Raw genomic sequence first — 20,587 nt, forward strand, 5'->3', positions numbered from 1 at the left:
TCGGATCAGAGAAGCTGGCCAACCGACGCTCACAAACTCTTTATTTTGAAGGGTTTAATTTCCCTACTGGTTTCCATGACCTACAGTACAGCAGCGTACGGCCCGGCTTGGCCAGAGTCTCTCTGACTGCATGAATATACTGTATTTTAGATGGGTGACGACAAGGCTAGCTGCCCCTTTTTTTTTGGTCCTCTTCCCATAGTTTCAGTACGTGTTTGTAGCTTAAAAGCTTAAATGTGTAGACTGAATGCGTACTGTACGTTAGCTTCTTCTCTTCTCTTCTCCTCTGCTCTGACTTACAGCTCCTCGGAGGGACAGGTTCAGAGGGGAACCATCATTCCAGGATATATATTTTAGGCAGAGAAAAACTCCAGCGTTTTATGTGGAAGGAATGCTGTCCCGAGTTCCCTCCCTCTCTTCCTCCTCCGTCTCTCACCTTTTTTCACCCTCTCCCGTCTCTCCTGGTTCACCTACTTCATTTCTAAATTCTTTGATTGTTGCGTCACTTAATGTCCTCCATGTTATCTATTCTTATCCCTCACATGATATATACATGTGTCTGTACTATCTGGAGAACGCTCCGTTAGCCTTTACAGATTTTTCTCGCACCTCTCCCATTAGCTTTCGTCCTTTCACAACAACAGAAATGTGTTACTCATTGTAGCCTCATTATGGTCACAATTCATCTTTTCTTTTATCTGTTCACATTCTTTAATTATTCGATGGTCTTGGCAGTCCAGGGAGCTTGCGTCACTCCAGTATTTAGCACAGCAGTAGACCTATATCATCTGTCCATCCCTCCATCTGTCCATCTCTCCATGCCGTTATCCCCTGGAGGAGTAGATCTAAATCATGGCTTTCCCCGACCATCTTCCAAACCCTTGACAGCTCGCTTTGCCGTTTAATCTTAAGGCTAATGTCAAACCCTGCTGTTACACATCATCAATTCTATTTGGACTAAAAGCACACCATATCCACTGCACAGCCCGGAGAAATATTTGAAGAGTTTAATTTCAAAACACCATAATATTCATCTTTGGGAAAAACACAAATATGCCTGATATTCATTGCTCCATATTTAAAGAGGTGATTGCATAGATTTTGTATACAAATAAAGGTAAATAAAGATGGCTGATAATGTCAGTAATATTTGAAGTTTTACATCCATGCCAGTCATGATTTTGTAAGAGCAGGTTTTTAAACTGGATTTTGCAATGAAACTCCTCATTTAAGACATGTTGAATTGGAACAATGAGAGAGACTTTAGTGTTTACAAAGGGATTTAATTCAACTTGGAAGGAAACTGTATGGCAATGCATGTCTCAGGTACTCCATCCTCCTGTCAACTAGACATGCGTTCACTCTGCTGTGCTGCGTGTGTGTGATCTGTAAATGGGATTCAAAAATAAAATAAATGTATAACAGGGCTAAATAGATTATGGCCATGACTATACTTAACATAAATACATTGATAAATAACAGAAGGATGGCAGAGACGACAATGGCAACATTTGGCCTGAGTAGAATCATACCTCTTAAATTAACGTTCACAAAAAAAGCCAAAGATATTTACATACCAAAGCCAGCTCAGCCGAACACACATTGGACAAGCACATTGTTTGCGCGAGTCCATTTTCTCTGAGGGGTTTGTGGCCCCCAGTGACTAGCAGAAAAACAAGTAGTATGTACAAGACAGTAAGTGTAGCAAGCTTAGCTTAGCTTTCTTTTAACCATTTTTGATTGTCAGATATTCTTCTAACTGGCAACACACAACTTCAAATTGTATTCATTTTCTCATCCTAATAAGATTAGACATCCAATACATCCAATGACTCTTGGTCAGGGCATCACCCCTTCCACTGAGTCTCTGCCATTAGCTGCTCAGAAGAAATCATGTCCTTAGTAAATGACCCTTTCCCTTTATTACATATTTGAGTTGCAACAATAGTGAGTAGAATAGGACACTTGTGAATAATAGTGAACGGTCCCAGCAGGCAGCGAGATGGACTGTTGCCGTCCAGTCTGAGAGGTGGAGGAGAGCAGTGAGCAGCGGCATCAATCTTTCGTCTCAGCATTAGAGTCAAGTTGGGAGCCGGCCACTGCACAGGCTGCTGGAGTCATTACTGTCTCTTCCTCCTCTGTGTCTCACCTGGCACAGAGAGAGGCTGGCAGGGATCCTTTTGCTTCTGCCTTAACATTATTTATTCATGGTGTGGGTAAAGTGAGGAGGGGAAACTGAAATGGGGGGAAGGTCATTTGAACGGAGCCGCGGGTCCCGGATTTCAGTCGATCGGCCGGATCATCATGCGGGCGGACTTGAGGGAGTAGAAACCACCTCCGTACTCCGCCCAGAAGATGCCGTCCTGGAATTTGCTGCGGTAGACTCCCCCGCTATACCACACCCCGTTCAGATTGGTCTGGCCACAGGCGTTGTACCACCACCCGCCCTTGTGGAAGTGGGCGCAGTTACCTAGAGGAGAGGGGAAACATGGAGACATCATGAAATAACAGATCAGTGCGATGGACAGACTAAGCTGCGGCTCGCATGCCTTGCTCTGTATTATACTGACATACGAATCTTAACAGCAGTTTGAATTGGTTGATTGGTATATCCCCCTACCAGAGAAGGCATCCTTGTCGCGGTCCAGTGTGGTGAACTGTTTGCCGTTGTGGCTGCTGAGGGAGTCCCCGGCGTTGCCTTGGTAGGTGCCCAGCCTCAGGCGGTATCCCTCGCTCTCTGGCTCCAGGTGGAAGCTGCTGTACTCTGCGTACACCTTCTTCCCTGTCCAGTCCTCCATCTCTACCATCAGCTTGTAGTCGCCCTGTTTCCCCAGCTTGTAGATGTTGTCCAACCCCAGCCAGTGTTCACTGTCAATGTTTCCAAAGCCTTTCTGTAGGGGGGGCAAGACCATAGCATTTGTGTTATTGAGTCTTTCAGTTGTGATTTACCCTAATGGCAAATTTCTGTGTGGTACAATGTCTGTGATGTGTGTACTAATGAAATGGAGTCTTAATTAGAGTTTGATTAGTCTACAGTGTGGGATCAGCCAATGGCTGAAGTTAATTGATGTCTATTTTCTGTCATCAGGGCAGGCAAAGTCACAGCCAAAGGACACAAACACAGGCAAGGCATACTTAGTGCTGAGTCCAAGTGAGCCTGGTGCTCACAATCAAACAAAATGGCAATTAATCTGTTCCCCATTGGGGCAATAATGTGTGTGAATTAGTTGGTGGCAGGCCAGGGGGAGTGGTGGCAGGCCAGGGGGAGTGGTGGCAGGCCAGGGGGAGTGGTGACAGGCCAGGGGGAGTGGTGGCAGGCCAGTGGGAGTGGTGGCAGGCCAGTGGGAGTGGTGGCAGGCCAGGGGGAGTGGTGACAGGCCAGTGGGAGTGGTGGCAGGCCAGGGGGAGTGGTGGCAGGCCAGTGGGAGTGGTGGCAGGCCAGGGGGAGTGGTGGCAGGCCAGGGGGAGTGGTGACAGGCCAGGGGGAGTGGTGGCAGGCCAGGGGGAGTGGTGGCAGACCAGGGGGAGTGGAGGCAGGCCAGGGGGAGTGGTGGCATAAAGATTTAAATGGCAAAGGTCTCAAGCACATTTCTTTCCTTCATCCTTCCCTACTACACCATGCACATTTCAGAGTCTTTCATTCTCCTATTTTCTTCTTCTTTTCTATGTATTGTTTTATGATGGGGGGGAAACTCCCCTCGCCCCAGTTTTTATAGCACCTACAGAGAGACCAATCATTTCTGTCAGGCTGTGTGTCAGTGTCACCCTTTGCTCTGGGTGCAATGAAAACAGCTGTGTTCCTTCAGCTCTCTGTCCGGCTGCCTCTGTCAGATCCTGGATCACATCTCGCCAGCAAAAGGAAAGGAAGGAGGGATTGCTCCAACAGCGAGCCGGGGGGGGGGGGGGGGGCTGCGTTTCCTTCTCGGCCCACCGGGGCTCTCTGATGTGTATGTATGTAGGTCACTGGCTACACTTCCAGAGCAAGTTTGGTGTGAGGAGGTCCATGGTTTTTTACAGTGATGGAGTAAATGCTTGGTTAGCAGCCTCAAAATGAGCTGGCAATGCTGTGTCTCTTATGTAAGAGGAGATTGGAACCGCTGTGGTTATGGTTTTCTCTTGTGTTTAAGAGGTTTGGACTGCTGTGGCACTGCTAGTGTGAGAAGTGGTGATATTTTCGAATGAAGAACATGTTTTTTTTTTGCTAAGCAGCCTCATCAAACTCTGCGGTATACCATTTATCACTTATCTCCTTTTGGAGTGAATGAGTTCCTACCTTGTAGTTCTCCCAGTTTCTGAAGAAGTTAACTGAGCCGTCTCTCCTCCTTTGCAACACTGTCCATCCTCCGTTGTCCAGGCCGTGTTCACACCAGGCCTGGATCAGCCGCTCACTGCCATCTGTCTTAAGCAGGTACATCCCGCTGGTGCTGTGGCCTGCCTGCCGCACCTGGAAGCAGTCCCTGAAGGGACCTGCGGGGGGCAAGAACACGTGTAGGAAAATAGGAAGAGAAAGAATGGGTGGATCAGAGATTTAGTTAGTGGTTCTGAGTTACAATGTTCGATATCTGCTCATTTAAGTGCACAATTTGCCCAAGTTGCGCTTGTGTACGATTGGTACACGATGCAGATGTCCTTATAAAGGCTTCCATAGTGGTGTCAGCCCTCCTCCCCCTTCTCATCATTTGATTCACGGCACAACATGGATGCGGCCAGTTGCGACAGCGTGTCCACTAGTTTGATGGTGTGCTACAGTGTGTCTGTTTTGTAGGCATCTTTTCTTTTCATGTACTGTTAATGTCTCGTTCGTCTAACGTCATCGACAGAGGGATCGTTTACGACACAAGAGCGAGCAGTCCGGAGACGCAAATGTCTCGCCGGTGCTCTGAGTCCCAAGTCAGCTAACCAGGTGAGCTATCGCCTCTGTTTGATCTGTCATGACTCATGATCCAGTGTTTGCTAGACATTCCTGGACATGAAGCCTGATGTTCAGGTTATTGTTAGTCTAGAAGCATTGGCCGTGACACCAGGCAGCACAAACTGGCTGAATCACTCACTATTGAAGGCCCTTGGACTTTGTGATGTAAGCCCTGCAGTCAAAGTCCTACCTACTATACTGAGCCTTACATTGAATAAGATGTCTTCTCTTCTATTGATTGCTTATGCAAAAGTCATTATCATCTTTCTATGGACAGCGGACAAGAGAAGAAGAAAGTGGGGAAGTAAGGTCTGCCTCGACCCCTTGGTGGGAATCAGAGAAACATTGAAGCCTTTCTCCTTTCGCCCAGACCATCAGAAAATCCTGCGGTCTGTACATACATATACGTTACACAAACGCACACTTAGATTCATGTTATGTGAATATTGACACACATTTTGTCTGTAAACGACGGTAGCACTGCTCCCAAGGCTGGAGCAGCTGAACCTCAACCCGCCATATTTGCCCTCCTCTCTCCCCTGTGTGAATGAATGTGTATTAAAGCGGTATGAAGACAGGCATTGTGTGGGGGCCTCCGGGGCCTAAGGGCCCATGGAAGATGGTTTTCTCAGCTGGGTGTGGGAGCACACAGGGACCCTACTGTAACGCCTGCATACAGATACCTAAAACCACCCCAGCACAAGCGTGTATTTGTCTAGTAATAATATGTCTTCATCAGACCTGCCTGCCTGGAGACGGTCTTTCTCTACCCCCTTTCGCCATCTCTCTCTCTCTCTCTCTCTTTCCCTCTTTCACTTTCTGTCACTCTGTTTATATTGAGTGGTCCGAGATTTGAGGTTAAAAATAAATGGAGACATCTAAGCATTAGTGGTTTAAATAAGGCTCAACTAGACCAAACGGTGGTCTGGGAGTGTGTATTTACAGTAGGTCAACCTACATGGTAGAGAGCCTCTATTAGTGGTCAATTATGCTTTGGTGCTGGATCTGAAGTTTGACTTGTTTCCCTTTCTGATTTGGATGATACAGTAGGTTGAAGAGGATCTAGAGTGGGGAAACTCTTAACTATTTATTAGAGCCCGACCGATATGTTGGCCGATATGCTGATATTTTTTTATTTTGTATTTTTTTAATTCATAGACAACATGTTGTGTAGATTTGATCTTTTTTCTTAATTCAAGATATATTTTAGATTTGTTCTATTTGTGTTTTTGTATTTCTAGTTATTTATCATTATTAAATCCCCAGTTAAGTTGACTGTTTCATTGCATTGATGTCATTTTGGACAATAAAGTTTATTGATAAGCTGTAAAATATCCTGCCTACATGACATGTCTCAAGTCATGTCAAGTCATATCTTTGTCAAGTGTTTGATATTTGAGGGATCATTGCAAAAACATTGTGTAATATAATGTGTATATTTAATATTAGAATATCGGCCGATATATCGATATCGGAAATTTTTTTACTCCCTAATATCGGTATCGGGTTCATTGGCCTAAAAAATCCAGTATCGGCCGGGCTCTACTATTTATTGACTCTTTCAATAGTGAAATGGAAGAGGAAAGGGAAAGAGCAGAGTAAATCAAGTGGATGTATATTATACAGGCGAGACCATCCTTATTGTATATTATACAGGCGAGACCATCCTTATTGTATATTATACAGGCGAGACCATCCTTATCACTCTGAACTTTAGCAAATTGAGTTAGTACGTATTGTTTGTTTTATGAAGATAAGAGCTAGACCTGTCGCCTGGCCCGCACTCTGCTTCTCCTGATAAATAATGCTTATAATGATGATACATGATGAAGGCTCACGCTGTACTGGCCCCTCGCTGCAAAACAGATCCATCCCTGTCACTGTTATTTTTCTTGGTTCTAGAAGATCCGCTGGTGTCCAGATTGAGAGTATTAGCAGCTTTGCTTTGGCCGTAGACCAAAACGTTCAATTTAGATGTTTAGAGACCGGTCGTGATCTGAAGTAAGTGCCAGGGATGAGCAGGCACAGATGGATTTGAAGAGACGAGGAGACAAGAGAGGGGAGCTGTGCAGGTCAGGTCAGGAGAGAATACACTGAGGTAGAAGTATCAGAGAATTAGGAAATAGATGCTGGCAGTATCTTGTGACCTGAAAAGCAGCTGCATCATGATGCTGAATACTCCCTGTACAGTATGAAGCGCATTAGATTGGAAGTGTACTGGACCGGATCTGCTGTGAGTAACTGACACAACACTAAAATCACAGCCTAGGACTAGGCGAGGCAGGGAGAGAATTATTATCCATACAGCTAGAAATATCCATGAGTTAGCTCAGTCTATTTTGCCCTCTACTACAAGGGTAGCCCAAGTCCCCTTGTACCCCCCCCCCCCCCCCCCCCACCCAAACTACTCCTCCACCTCTTTTTCTACCATCTCTCCGTGTCCCCTCAGGTCATTTTCCCCCCCACAGAGGTGCTTTAAGGGTGCCCCTCTTTGCTTCTTACTGTAACTTGTTCAGCTCGCAATAGGCCCTGGTGTTATGAGAGCAGGAAGTGAGCTGTGTAGCCTGAAGGAGCTGTGAGCTCTGTGGTCTGAGGAGGAGAGCAGTGTTTCACCCGTATTCCACTCTGGAGGCTCCGCCAGCTGGCACAGGGCCTCTCCACCACACTTTGATCTAAAATTCATCTCACTTCACAAGCTGCCTTTTGTACGGGCTGCTGCGATACTACTATTGTTAGAGCCCCGTAGAAATATTACACTACTACAGTATATAGGCCTATTAATTACATGAATTTGTAAATCACATTGAAATCTCAACTCGATTCTCAATGTTGCTCGAATGATATTGATAGTGTAGACTAAAACATATTGCTGACGTTACTGTAGAGACTGTAAGGTGATGTCAAATCCCCCAAATTGTGATTTAAGAACCCACTTTCATCATTTAATTTCAGCATTTGCTGAATTTTTTCCCCCTAATGGGCTGGCAAGTAGCACGATGGTAATGACAGCTTTAAACAGGGATTTAAGTGTGTGATTAAATCTTACAGTAAATGCTGCTCTATACCAGGCCAGCCCAACCAACACAGTGAAACACAGACATACTGTATATGATGTCGCAGTTGCCCTAACTGACTAACTGCTCAGTCAGTATTGAAAGAGGGCCTCTTATTCCCTCCTCCTCTGACGGATGTTATGAATGATGTCATCCGCTCAGCCACCTGGTTGTATACGCCCTGTCAGCATTCCCTAGATGGACTTAATCGATCGCCACTCATAATATAACAGTCCTACACCATTTTTTCATGAGTCATTTCCAAGTGGCTTTCTAAGCTCGCAAATTGGTTCCGTACTGGAAATGATCTTGCTCAGATGTCAGACTTACCGTAGTTGTTTTTCTGCGATCTTTCTCAGCAGTATTAGAAGAGCGTCACCGAGCTTAGAAGGGCTTATCAGTGATCTGCTGTTTCTGTCTGGGTGCGAAGCGCAGTTGGTCCAGTTCACCAGATGTGCTGTGCTTGTTCACACGTTCATGTGCACCTCGTCTTTGCCATGCGTGGACACTTTTTCTTGAACACATACATATGTGCGCTCAACACCTGGACTTACCATCCAGGTTTCTTAAACTGTTGTCAGCGGTGAGAGAGCATGTCTGGTCGTTGGGATGCAGGTAAACCTGACTTAAGCCCTACAATATATTATACTGTATATTCCTGTTGCCTGAAGTATTTTTTTATTACTTTCCGTACATCCAAAGAGGCCTAAACTGTGTCCACATGCAACCAGCTCAGTACAACTCAGTACATATGCTATTCCTCAGTGCAGTGCAGCCAATGCAGCTGGCCAAGAGGGAATCATAGGAATGTATGATTTCACTGGCTCTCTAGCATGCCAAAGATGAGCCAACTGGGCCGCAGCAATACCAGGCATTATGAGAAAATCCATTTTTGGTTCAGTCCTCAAGCAATTTCACACGTAATTGCCTTTGAAAATTTAATTTTGGCCTTATTTTGATTCACCAATTATTGCAGTGCTCCCACCTCCTAAACCATTAAGAGGTGGTCCTATATTGTTATGTGTGCCCCTGTGTCTCTGTTGTTGGTACGTACCGTCTGAGGTGAGCGTTCCCTGCGGTGGTGGGTTGATTCCAAACGGGCTGGCGGTAGGGGCGTCCATGCGTGACCCCCGAGGGAAGGCCCGGTTGGTGTGGTCCCTCTGTATCTCATTGGTGAAGCGACTGTTGACCGGTATACCCTGCGGCACCACCTGTACCAGCGGGGGCACCACCGGCAGCTCACTGCGTCCCAGGCTCCTCAGACACTGCTCCTCCAGGGCGCTGATGAGAACGGACTGGTTGTTGACCACCCCGGCCATGGCGGCAAAGCGCGCCTCCAGCTCCTTGTACCTGGAGGCCAGACGCAGCATCTCGGAGGTCACGTTGAGGACACGGTTCTCCAGCTGGGCCAGCTCCAGGGAGTTGTCCCTCTTCCTAATGATCTCGTGCAGCAGCTGCATGTAGAGCTGGGTCACCCTGGAGTTCATGTTCCTGCTCTCCTTGCGCAGCAGCTTCATCTCGTTGACCAGGTTGCCGTCCACGTCCACCACCAGCTGCAGCGTCTCGATCTCGCGCCGCTGCTTGCCGAGTACGTCCCGCACGTCTGCAATATCCATGCGAGTCACCCTCTCCATGTCTGGCTCGGGGCCCGTGGCGCTGGCACAGATTGGACCTGATGACAGAAACTCATTATTTACAAAGTGACTCCTCCTGACAAGAAGAATCTATTTTGTGTTTTGGAAGAGCAAGCCGTGAAGAGTGGATATCCATGAGAGATGAAGACAACCATATGACATAGAAATGAAAGTGTATTAGAAAGTTGTCCGTTGATCACCTGTGATCTTCTGCTCAGGCACCAGGAAGGTGTAGGAACACTTTTTGGCATCAGGGTCCAGGGAAGCTCTTTTGCTCCTGTGGAGCAAATGCTCCTTGGTCCTCCGGGCCTCCCTGGAGCTCCTACAGTAGCTTTGCCCCCAGAGAGAGAGGCAGAGCAGGGCGCACAGGCCCCACCTCAGCCCCTGCATTGCTGTTGTCTGGCTGACTGGCTGGCTTTATGGATGATGGATGGATGGCTGCTGGCGTTTCCTCCGAGACCCTCCAGACCCCCCTGCAAGCAAACAAGACCCTGGAGTTAACACTCAGAAACAACTGCTTGCTGCCACGTTGAGAGCTTCATTTTCTTTCTCCCTCAAGTCTCCTGTTACTGCTTTTTTTTTATCAATTGTTTTTTCTTTTTCTTTTTTTCTCTCCCACTTTCTCCCCCACTTGGCCAAACCGGTCATTGCATTGTAGACTAGCACACACTTCCTCCAATACAGGTGCAGTCGCCAACCACTTTTTGTTTTCACCTGACAGCAAGAAGTTTCATCTGCAGGACGTAGCGTGTTGGAGGATCACGCTATTCCCCCCACTTCCCCTCCCCCTGAACAGGCACCCCGACCGACCAGAGGAGGTGGTGGTGCCGCGACCAGGACTCATACCCCACCGGCTTCCCACCCGCAGACATGGCCAATTGTGCTTGTGCGAACATCTAACCAAGCCGGAAGTAACGCTACCGGGAAATTAACCCGGGTTTACCTCTACACTACCCAGACGCTTCCTGTTACGGCTTTTTTTTTTTTGCTGTTTTTTTTGCTCTCTTGTGCCCTTTTTGTTTAAAATATATATACCGTAAATTCCGGACTATAAGACGCACCGGTGTATAAGCCGCGGGACCAAAATTGACTATTTTTTTCTTCTATAAGCCGCACCGGTCTATAAGCCGCGGGTGTTTTGATGTTTAATTACCATATGAAAGGGTTCGTGCACAGAGAGGAATGTCGGGAAAGCGATGGCTGTTTGGGGAAGCTCCCATTTATTAACATTTCAACAAAACAAAACAAAAGTCAGGTCACTAATCCCCAGACAAAATCACACAACAATAGGCTATATGTGCAGCAAACCTGTAACCAGAGAAGTCAAGTCACTAATGCTCGTCTTCCTCTTCTTCCTGCGTACTGAAACCACCAAAGTCCTCATCTTCAGTGTCGGAAACGAACAGGTTCAGGGTGGCTTCGTCAACCACTCTCCTCTCTCCTTCATTGTCACTCAAAACCAACGAACTCCTCTTCATCTATAGCTGTGTTTCCATTACAGTTTTTCGCAAAAGAATTGCGATATTTCTACAACTTCGACAATGTACAATTGCGACTTGTAGGCGTTTCCATTGAAGTTGCGTTTGAGTGATTCCCCGTTGCAGCAGCTGCCACAGTGATTACGCACGGGGATCTGCCCCATATCCCGTCCCCTGCATGCTCAAATCCAACCAATGGTCAATTGAAATCCCAACATGAAGTTACAATGCATATAAACGAGCCTGATTATCAATTCAAAAGAAAATGAGTCGCAAAATGTTGCTGGCTGCGTGAATGCAGTCAGCGCGACAGGCAGAGGAAAAAAGGTAGCCTAATAGCCTACAACTGGTCCGATTTAGAGATGGAGGGGGGAAAAGGCTGATTTGGTTCTATAATTGCACCTGAAACGTGTGCAATGTATTAGCCTACTCACAGTCACTGTATTCACTTCAGACAGCACCACCGCACCAGTGTGTGCTTTTCATCCTCTCATCTCGCTGCTGTGCCAAATGCGCGCACACAGGCAGCCTGCTGTCACCATGGACCGATTTCTGCCATTAAACATTATCTAATTTGCCCGGCTACGCTTTTGCACAACACTCGTCTTTCTGCTAGGTAGCGTTGCTTCAAAGTTTTCCACTTGCTGCGGAGGTTTTGACACGGCTATCGAACCTTACTTACCAAACTTATTTTCCGCTCCTTTTCCAAGGGATAATATGGGTCACATGACGTGCAAATGCGAAAAATGTGTTTCCATTACACTTTTGCGATAAACTGCTATATCGACACGTCTGAAAAACCACCTCATGATCATCTACTGCTCGTTCTCATGCTGTCGAGAACGAGCAAAGCTTTTTTTTGGTGAAAGAATCCTCCAGGGCGCTTCTTGTTAACAGTCCGAGTGAGTGGCAGGTCGAACGTCAAAGGCACTTCATCCATATTTATGATCTGCTCCGGTTCGATGGAATATTCCTTGATCTTCCTTTGTGTGAATTCGCCGAAGTTTGTGATTTTCTCCTGGTAGTCGGGGGAGGGAGTTGATGGGCTTGTGGCCGTTTGCTTACCGTAATTACCATATGTAAGTGGTCACGCACAGAGGGGATTGTCGGGAAAGAGATGGCTGTTTGAGGAAGCTCCCATTTACCGTATTACCGTAACATTTCAACAAAACAACATAACACAACACCACCATTGTTTATTTTTACAGTGCACACAGTGTCCGCGGTGTGGTGAAAAGAGGGCAAGAGAGGAAATTAAAACAGAAGTGGATTTATAGTTAGAAAGAGTGCTAAAAAAGAGAGATTTTTTTTTTTTTTTTTTTTTTTTCTGAAAAAATCCATAGATAAGACGCACCGTTATATAAGCCGCAGGGGCCAAAAAACGGGAAAAAAGCCGCGGCTTATAGTCCGGAATTTACGGTATATATATATATATATGAATCACAAAAAATAAAACTGCTTGTTTCCAAATGGTAACAAAGGGAATGTAAACAGCAGAGGTGCCAGATGAGTTTATTGTATGTTTTTCCAGAGCAGAGGAAATTGTTTAGAGTTTAAAATTGTTTAAAGGGATTTCTGACACTTTTTCAAATACACAGGCAATGAATCATTGTTTAGAATGTGCTTGCCTAGTGTGCGGTACAGGGGCTGTCAGATCACCATTTCACATAGGTGCGTGTGTGTGTGTGTGTGTCTGTGTGTGTGGAGTGAAAGAGAAAACTTTCTGTCCAGGCAGCCAGCAGGACGAGGTCTGCGTTCTGTCTGAGTTAATTCCCCAGCTGACACCCCATTGGTCCAGCGGGTTTCCCCCTACAAGCAGTGTGATACATGGCTGCTGGCTGTCCTTTATCTTTGGTACTTTAGCTTTTCTCTGGCTTCATTCATCTCTACTCTCAGAACGAGATAATGCTTTTCTTTAGTCTTTTTCTTTACTCTTGCACTACAGGATGTACTGTTCTGTTTGATTAAAGAGCCTCCCTCCCTGCACCGGGATCTGACCTCACTGACCTGTACACCAGTGTTGCCCAGCAGCGCTATGCCCCTCTCAACCCTAATGCCTGTGCAGCTTCCTGTGGGACAGCTTCAGTCAGCACACGGGCTCAGCACCACCTGCCTCCAGACATCCACACATACAGCAATATTCAGGAGGAGATTTATATGCATCTGTATTTCGCTTTTGAAATATTATAGAAACATGCAGACCAGGCTCGGGTGGTATCTATTTTTTCATACCTTCCTGACATTAGACCCCGGTATACGGTATATGATGGTATTAGTTTCATCACTGGGGCTGCGGGGGATTAGAATTTTCTAGTAGAATTCTTCTGTTGGCTAAGTTCCCGTTGTGTATATATGCATGTCCATCAATAAAAGAAAGTTGCAACTTCTATGTTTCAGAAAGCTATAAATACATGCACAATGTTCACAGAATTGTCCTCAATGGAGAATGGCAATTAAACGAATGGAATGGACACCGTTATGGGCAATCCTGTAACATATTCCGTTTAAAGTGGTCTTGTTGCTTATAACACACTATATGCTTGCCTATTAATAAGGTAAAAAGAAATCTACAAATGGCACACACAGGCTAAGCCCAGCACAGGCAAGGACACTTGCGACTATTTTGGCTGAACAAAAAGGATAGAAAACGTTTTTGACGGTATTGAAAATCATACCTTTAGGATTTCTAAATACCCCGGTATACAGTAATACCTTAATACCGCCCGAGCCTAATGCAGACACACAGGGGCTACAGGGGACCTTGATAAAGGCAAGAAAACAGATTATGTCATTTAGCATCAGCATGTAAGGACTGTTCTCCCTTGTCGCTGCTGATTCCATGCCTGCTTCTCATTAACGCACATGCAGATACATGCAGTACACACACACACACACACACACACACACACACACACACACTCACGTACACAACACATTGCTCCATTTAACACCTTGGCCTGTGTGTGCGAGGCGCAGACTGTGTCTGTCTAGCCCTCCTAATCCACCCCATCACTCCTCACACTCACTCTGTGCTCAGGGCCACATCATTAAGCCATAGCGCAAAAGCTCAGGTCCTGTGTGTCTCCCCTATGACGCCATTGTGGTTCCTAAGGAATGCTGGTCGTTCTGTCACTTGGAACAGTGTCAAGAGGGGGACATCACTTCATCTAGTATTACACATCTGTTATGTGTGTGCGCGCACTTGCTGCTATGTGGAAGTGTGCGTTTGCGTCCATCTGTATGATTGAATAGCTGTGCGTATGGCTATCCAGAGAGGCGCTATTCATTTCCATGGCCCATACGCATGTGTGTTTTTCCAACAGCAGACGTCTCTGACAGCCTAACCAGGTACTGTATCTTTGCTGACCTGAGTGAGAGCCGCTAATGACTTGAGCAGCCGTAGCGTCAGCGCTGCTTCTCTTCACTCTATGACTGGATGTCTACTGCAGCTGAGCGTCCATATTGACCGTTCTCCTCAGCCTCCCTCTGAGACCCACGCCACAACAGCTCAGGACATCCAGCGTTACAGCTCATTCATCAGCTGTCACCCCTCTGATTTCCCATCTCTTTCTTAATGTCCTTCTCTTACTTTTTCACCTCGACCCCCCCTCTCTCTCTCTTTCTCTCCCTCCCTCCCTCTCTCTCTCTCTCCTTTCCTATCCTCCTGAGTCTGATTTCCTTTGTGGGGGGGGTTCTGAGTATGAGGGGCCCCAGTCTCTTTCATGGAATGACAGCAGATGAAAGACATTCCAGGGGACGCGGAGAGGTCAGGAGTGTGTTGAGGAGGTAGGAGGGTTTACAGAGTGGCCTCTGAGCAGACGAGGGACATGTTGAGGAGGTAGGAGGGTTTACAGAGTGGCCTCTGAGCAGACTGGGACATGTTGAGGAGGTAGGAGGGTTTACAGAGTGGCCTCTGAGCAGACAAGGGACATGTTGAGGAGGTAGGAGGGTTTACAGAGTGGCCTCTGAGCAGACGAGGGACATGTTGAGGAGGTAGGAGGGTTTACAGGGTAGGAGGGTTTACAGAGTGGCCTCTGAGCAGACGAGGACATGTTGAGGAGGTAGGAGGGTTTACAGAGTGGCCTCTGAGCAGACGAGGGACATGTTGAGGAGGTAGGAGGGTTTACAGAGTGGCCTCTGAGCAGACGAGGGACATGTTGAGGAGGTAGGAGGGTTTACAGAGTGGCCTCTGAGCAGACGAGGACATGTTGAGGAGGTAGGAGGGTTTACAGAGTGGCCTCTGAGCAGACGAGGGACATGTTGAGGAGGTAGGAGGGTTTACAGAGTGGCCTCTGAGCAGACGAGGGACATGTTGAGGAGGTAGGAGGGTTTACAGAGTGGCCTCTGAGCAGACGAGGGACATGTTGAGGAGGTAGGAGGGTTTACAGAGTGGCCTCTGAGCAGACGAGGGACATGTTGAGGAGGTAGGAGGGTTTACAGAGTGGCCTCTGAGCAGACGAGGACATGTTGAGGAGGTAGGAGGGTTTACAGAGTGGCCTCTGAGCAGACGAGGACATGTTGAGGAGGTAGGAGGGTTTACAGAGTGGCCTCTGAGCAGACGAGGGACATGTTGAGGAGGTAGGAGGGTTTACAGAGTGGCCTCTGAGCAGACGAGGGACATGTTGAGGAGGTAGGAGGGTTTACAGAGTGGCCTCTGAGCAGACGAGGGACATGTTGAGGAGGTAGGAGGGTTTACAGAGTGGCCTCTGAGCAGACGAGGGACATGTTGAGGAGGTAGGAGGGTTTACAGAGTGGCCTCTGAGCAGACGAGGGACATGTTGAGGAGGTAGGAGGGTTTACAGAGTGGCCTCTGAGCAGACGAGGGACATGTTGAGGAGGTAGGAGGGTTTACAGAGTGGCCTCTGAGCAGACGAGGGACATGTTGAGGAGGTAGGAGGGTTTACAGAGTGGCCTCTGAGCAGACGAGGGACATGTTGAGGAGGTAGGAGGGTTTACAGAGTGGCCTCTGAGCAGACGAGGGACATGTTGAGGAGGTAGGAGGGTTGACAGAGTGGCCTCTGAGCAGACGAGGGACACTGACTCTTCCTCAACAATCGTGAAAGTAAACACTGCTAAAAGGCTGGGAGGAGGAGGAGGAGGAGGGGGAGCAGCAAACATAACCTGCTCATCTCTGAAAGTAAAGCTGTGTGTATATTGTACATGTGTGTTCATGTTCTAGGGCTGGGTGAAAAAAGTCAATACATGTACATGCATACATTGGTATCGTGTTTTACTGATTATTATCATTATTATTATTATTGCTAGTAATACCGGGCCTCATGCAGTTTGCTCACCTGCTCAGCAATTGTGAGCTAGGTGCGCGCTGGGCAGAACCTTCCACCTTATTACATTTGATTCAGAATGGATTCTATGCAGCAAGTCATATACTTATTTTACAGAGGAGCAGATTGCCATACAGACCTCTGCTCCTGTAGAGGTCACTCTACTAATCAGTTCACTGTGGCTCTGAGAGGTGCAGCAGCCCCTCTTGACCAAAGCACATCTGTTCAACAGTAATGGCTGGCTGGCATCGTTAAGCCAGAACCAGCAGATGTCAAAGCCAATGTGGCAGGTTTTTGATTAAAAATGTAAATCTCACTGCGTTTTGCAATAAAAATAACATCTGCACGCTTTGCCATTCATTACTAAGATCATACTGTTTTAGCAGAACACATGAACACACACCTGTCTAGATACCTCCGATGTTTTCAGAACAGACTGTAGTTAAATCTGCCAAACTGAGTCTGTATGTTAAAGTGTAACTAACTAAGTTATTAAAAAAAAAAGTGTAACTAACCCCCAAAACACTTTCCACCCCAGTTTTTAACCAAATATGGCTTTTGGGGTGGTGTGTGAAGGATTCTGGTCAACATCTCCACATTTGAGACCAAACTGAATTCTACACATGGTATCATTTTCAGCAGCAAAAGTGCCCTCTATGGGTTCAAAGGCTACTGTGGTTAATGCCAGCGGCTAATGTTATTATGTTACATGGCAGTAAAACACCACTGAATGACCAAATTGATCGAACTTTTAACCATTTCGAGTAACACTGTTTCCATACGGACCATATGGTTAGTTGTTTATAACGTGGCTATATTCATAACGTAGCTCTGATACACTCCAATATCAAAAATGTATCTGAAGAGTCTGAACACAGCCAAAGAGTATAGTGAGACAAGAGGAGATGCTCTTCTGCTTCTTTCCTTGTTTTTTCAAATCAAGCAAAATGTCAAGCAAACATCTGGGGGAGTTAGTCCCCCTTTAAGTTGACCTGACTGGAGCAGAAACAGTGCATTCCCAAACTGTATCTTTCATGCTATTACAAATGCATTGCAACACAGGCACAGTCTTGATTGTTTCATTTGAATTTGCGTGATAAAAATAAATCAGGTTTTGGGTTCAACTTGTCTCATAATCCATATTCATATAATGCCCATAGTCATGTAATACAATACTAAAAAGATACACCGTGGAGTTTGCAAATTCCACTCATATGCACTGTATAAGAATATATAATAGAATAGAGAGAGGGAGAGAGAGAGAATATACTCTATATTATATAAGAAAGAGCGTAATAAGAGTAGAAAGTGGGTCATGGCCGTTTTCCCCTCCTTGGCTTGGCCTGATGAACATAACTTAGCGCATGAGATGGAGCCTCTCCCATAGATGAAATATTCCTGTTCCCCCTTTCACTCTGAACTAATGTGCACTCTTTCCTCTGCCTCCGTCTTTCCATTTTGAGTCGTCTCTTCTCTGCGTCCGCTCCCTCCTCGCCTCGCCTCGGCACGCTTCTCTTCCCTTTTCAATACCGTTCTTCCTTTTTCCTTCCTTCTCCCTCTCCGCTCTTTTGCCTCTCATCCCCTCTTTCTTGCCAGGCTAATTCAGCTTGGCAGCAGAGAGCAACGAGATACGAAAAGCCACAGGCTGCAAATGCTGCGGATTAGAGAAATTACAACACTTTTTTCCCCCCTTTCCCCCCCTTGTAAAATCAAACAAGAAATGTGCCATTGGCTCGGACTCTCTGATAAACAACTCTTGTTTGCCGTAACAGATGTGGCAACATGTCCAAGTCCAAGTGGAGTGAGTGGAGTGATTGTATGGGATAACAGGCTGGAAGCGGGCCGCTCCCAGCCCACGTTACATGATGGAAACAGTATTAGCTCCATAAGTCTTCCTAAGTGGACCGCTGGGTGCTCACCTCACTAATGGTTATTAATAGTCCAGAGACATATGGCCACAGCCTTTTAACTCTCTTTCTCTCTTCCCCTCTTTCACTCCCTCTCCCCCTCTCTCTCTGATTAATTGACAGGTTGATTGAAAAGACAGTTACAGTAGTTGTGTGTATCTCACCTACTTTGCTCTTGTTATTGCCACTGTCTTTCATCCAGCGGAGGATGGCGTGATGAAACGAGTCACATCACTGTATACAATAGACCACATGTTCTGCAAGTGTGCAGCTCTCTGGCTAGCCTGTATCTCCTGCGGCTCCTGTGTGTTAGATCAGTCGGCGGTCTCAGTAGACCAAGTTGAAAGCTCTCCTGTTTTTGAGATGCACACAGCTCTGCCAGTTCTTACAGCACTCGGCTGGGACAGGAGAGCTGACTCTTTTCTGAGGCTTGGGGTGATTTCTCTAATAATAATAATAATAATAATAATAATAATGATAAAGGCCCACAGTACCAGGATGACGGCGCTTTAGGCTGCTCCAATAACCACCACAGCAAGATAGCCACACACACACGCACGCACGCACACACATGGAGACGCACACACACACACACACACACACACACACGCTGCGTACTGTCACATATCACCTCTGCCCCTGGCTCTGCACACAGAATATGAGCTCAGCCTGCACTCCTTTTTTGGTCGGTTCCCTTTATGCAGCCCACAGCTGAGTAACTACAGTATTTGACATTTGGTTTGGCTCGCCTTGGCAAAGTTAGTTCACCAAGCACTCACACGCAGCCTGTCTCACTGGAGGTGTGTGCATGTGACTGTCTCACACGCAGCCTGTCTCACTGGAGGTGTGCATGTGAGGCAGCCTGTCTCACTGGAGGTGTGCATGTGACGCAGCCTGTCTCACTGGAGGTGTGGATGTGACGCAGCCTGTCTCACTGGAGGTGTGGATGTGACGCAGCCTGTCTCACTGGAGGTGTGCATGTGACTGTCTCACACGCAGCCTGTCTCACTGGAGGTGTGCATGTGACTGCCTCACACGCAGCCTGTCTCACTGGAGGTGTGCATGTGACTGCCTCACACGCAGCCTGTCTCACTGGAGGTGTGCATGTGACTGCCTCACACGCAGCCTGTCTCACTGGAGGTGTGCATGTGACGCAGCCTGTCTCACTGGAGGTGTGCATGTGAGGCAGCCTGTCTCACTGGAGGTGTGCATGTGACGCAGCCTGTCTCACTGGAGGTGTGTGCATGTGGCTGTCTCATACGCAGCCTGTCTCACTGGAGGTGTGCATGTGAAGTGTGCATGTGACGCAGCCTGTCTCACTGGAGGTGTGTGCATGTGGCTGCCTCACACGCAGCCTGTCTCACTGGAGGTGTGCATGTGAGGCAGCCTGTCTCACTGGAGGTGTGTGCATGTGACTGTCTCACACGCAGCCTGTCTCACTGGAGGTGTGTGCATGTGGCTGTCTCACACGCAGCCTGTCTCACTGGAGGTGTGTGCATGTGATGCAGCCTGTCTCACTGGAGGTGTGTGCATGTGGCTGACTGGGAAACGTTTGTTTCCATCTCCCTCCATTTGCTGTTGTTTGGGGCCTGATGTTCATTACCGGTCCTTACCGCCGTACCTGAGGAGAAGACAGAATCAGTCCCTGTGCTGGCTGCTGCCTGCTGGCTGCTGCCTGCTGCCTGCTGCCTGCCTGTGAGCTCTGACAGATGACCATGAGCCAGACAGGAAATGAGCCGAGAGCTCATTAAGGAAGAGAGGCGTTTAAGTTACCGCTCGACATGGGAAAAATGGGTTTAGCCTCTGGTTAACAGCATAATGAATGTTGATTGTTACCTCAGCACGTCGGCCGTATGTCAGTCTTGTAGCTTTAGGTTCCTCTGTATGTAGACACAGTATTGGTGTTGTGATATGAGCTCAGGAGCTTCTCTGTTTTGACAGCTTTCTGTGGGCTTCAAAGCTCCTTGTCACAGTGCATCCAGCAGTGATTCACCAATGGCCATGTGTCAGTCAGTCTCTAGCCTGATAGATTACAGTGCTACAAGCAGGGGAGAACGATTTGGACCAAATGTATCTATATTTTCATAGCCAATGTGTTTCCCAGCCTCTAGAAATCCCGCTTCCAACCTCCCATCTGGCCCTCAGACTTTCCCACAACAAGGCCAACATTGCCCCAAAACACACACAACACATCCATCACTGGTTAGAAGAAGAAAGAGCAGAGGGGAGAGAAGAGAGGGGGATGAGTGAAGGAGAGGAGAGGGCTAGGACTTGGAAAAGAGACGTGGGACCCGCGACGGTAAACAACAGCAAAGCTTTAT

The 20,587-nt window shown here is 47.2% G+C and overlaps 2 protein-coding genes across 3 annotated transcripts in view; one reads left to right on the plus strand and one right to left on the minus strand.

The window, feature by feature from the left end:
* Positions 1–20,587, plus strand: part of ralgps2 (Ral GEF with PH domain and SH3 binding motif 2) — a 109,930-nt gene that overhangs the window by 69,017 nt on the left and 20,326 nt on the right. The gene's annotated exons all lie outside the window — the stretch shown is intronic.
* The window catches only part of angptl1a (angiopoietin-like 1a), a 39,536-nt gene that overhangs the window by 11,116 nt on the left and 7,833 nt on the right, over positions 1–20,587 (minus strand). The window contains exons 2-6 of one of the 2 annotated variants that reach the window (XM_083647714.1): positions 9,800–10,072; positions 9,020–9,637; positions 4,274–4,467; positions 2,621–2,891; positions 1,062–2,470 (exon numbers count right to left, since the gene is read on the minus strand). In XM_083647714.1, the coding sequence (XP_083503840.1) occupies positions 2,283–2,470; positions 2,621–2,891; positions 4,274–4,467; positions 9,020–9,637; positions 9,800–9,989 (1,461 nt within the window). In that variant the 5' untranslated portion in view covers positions 9,990–10,072 and the 3' untranslated portion in view covers positions 1,062–2,282. Of the gene's footprint in view, positions 1–1,061; positions 2,471–2,620; positions 2,892–4,273; positions 4,468–9,019; positions 9,638–9,799; positions 10,073–20,587 lie in introns of those variants that run through there. The other variant, XM_083647715.1, reaches the window with a different exon arrangement.

Source organism: Poromitra crassiceps (assembly GCF_964638095.1).
Source record: "Poromitra crassiceps genome assembly, chromosome: 12".
NCBI lineage: Eukaryota > Metazoa > Chordata > Actinopteri > Beryciformes > Melamphaidae > Poromitra > Poromitra crassiceps.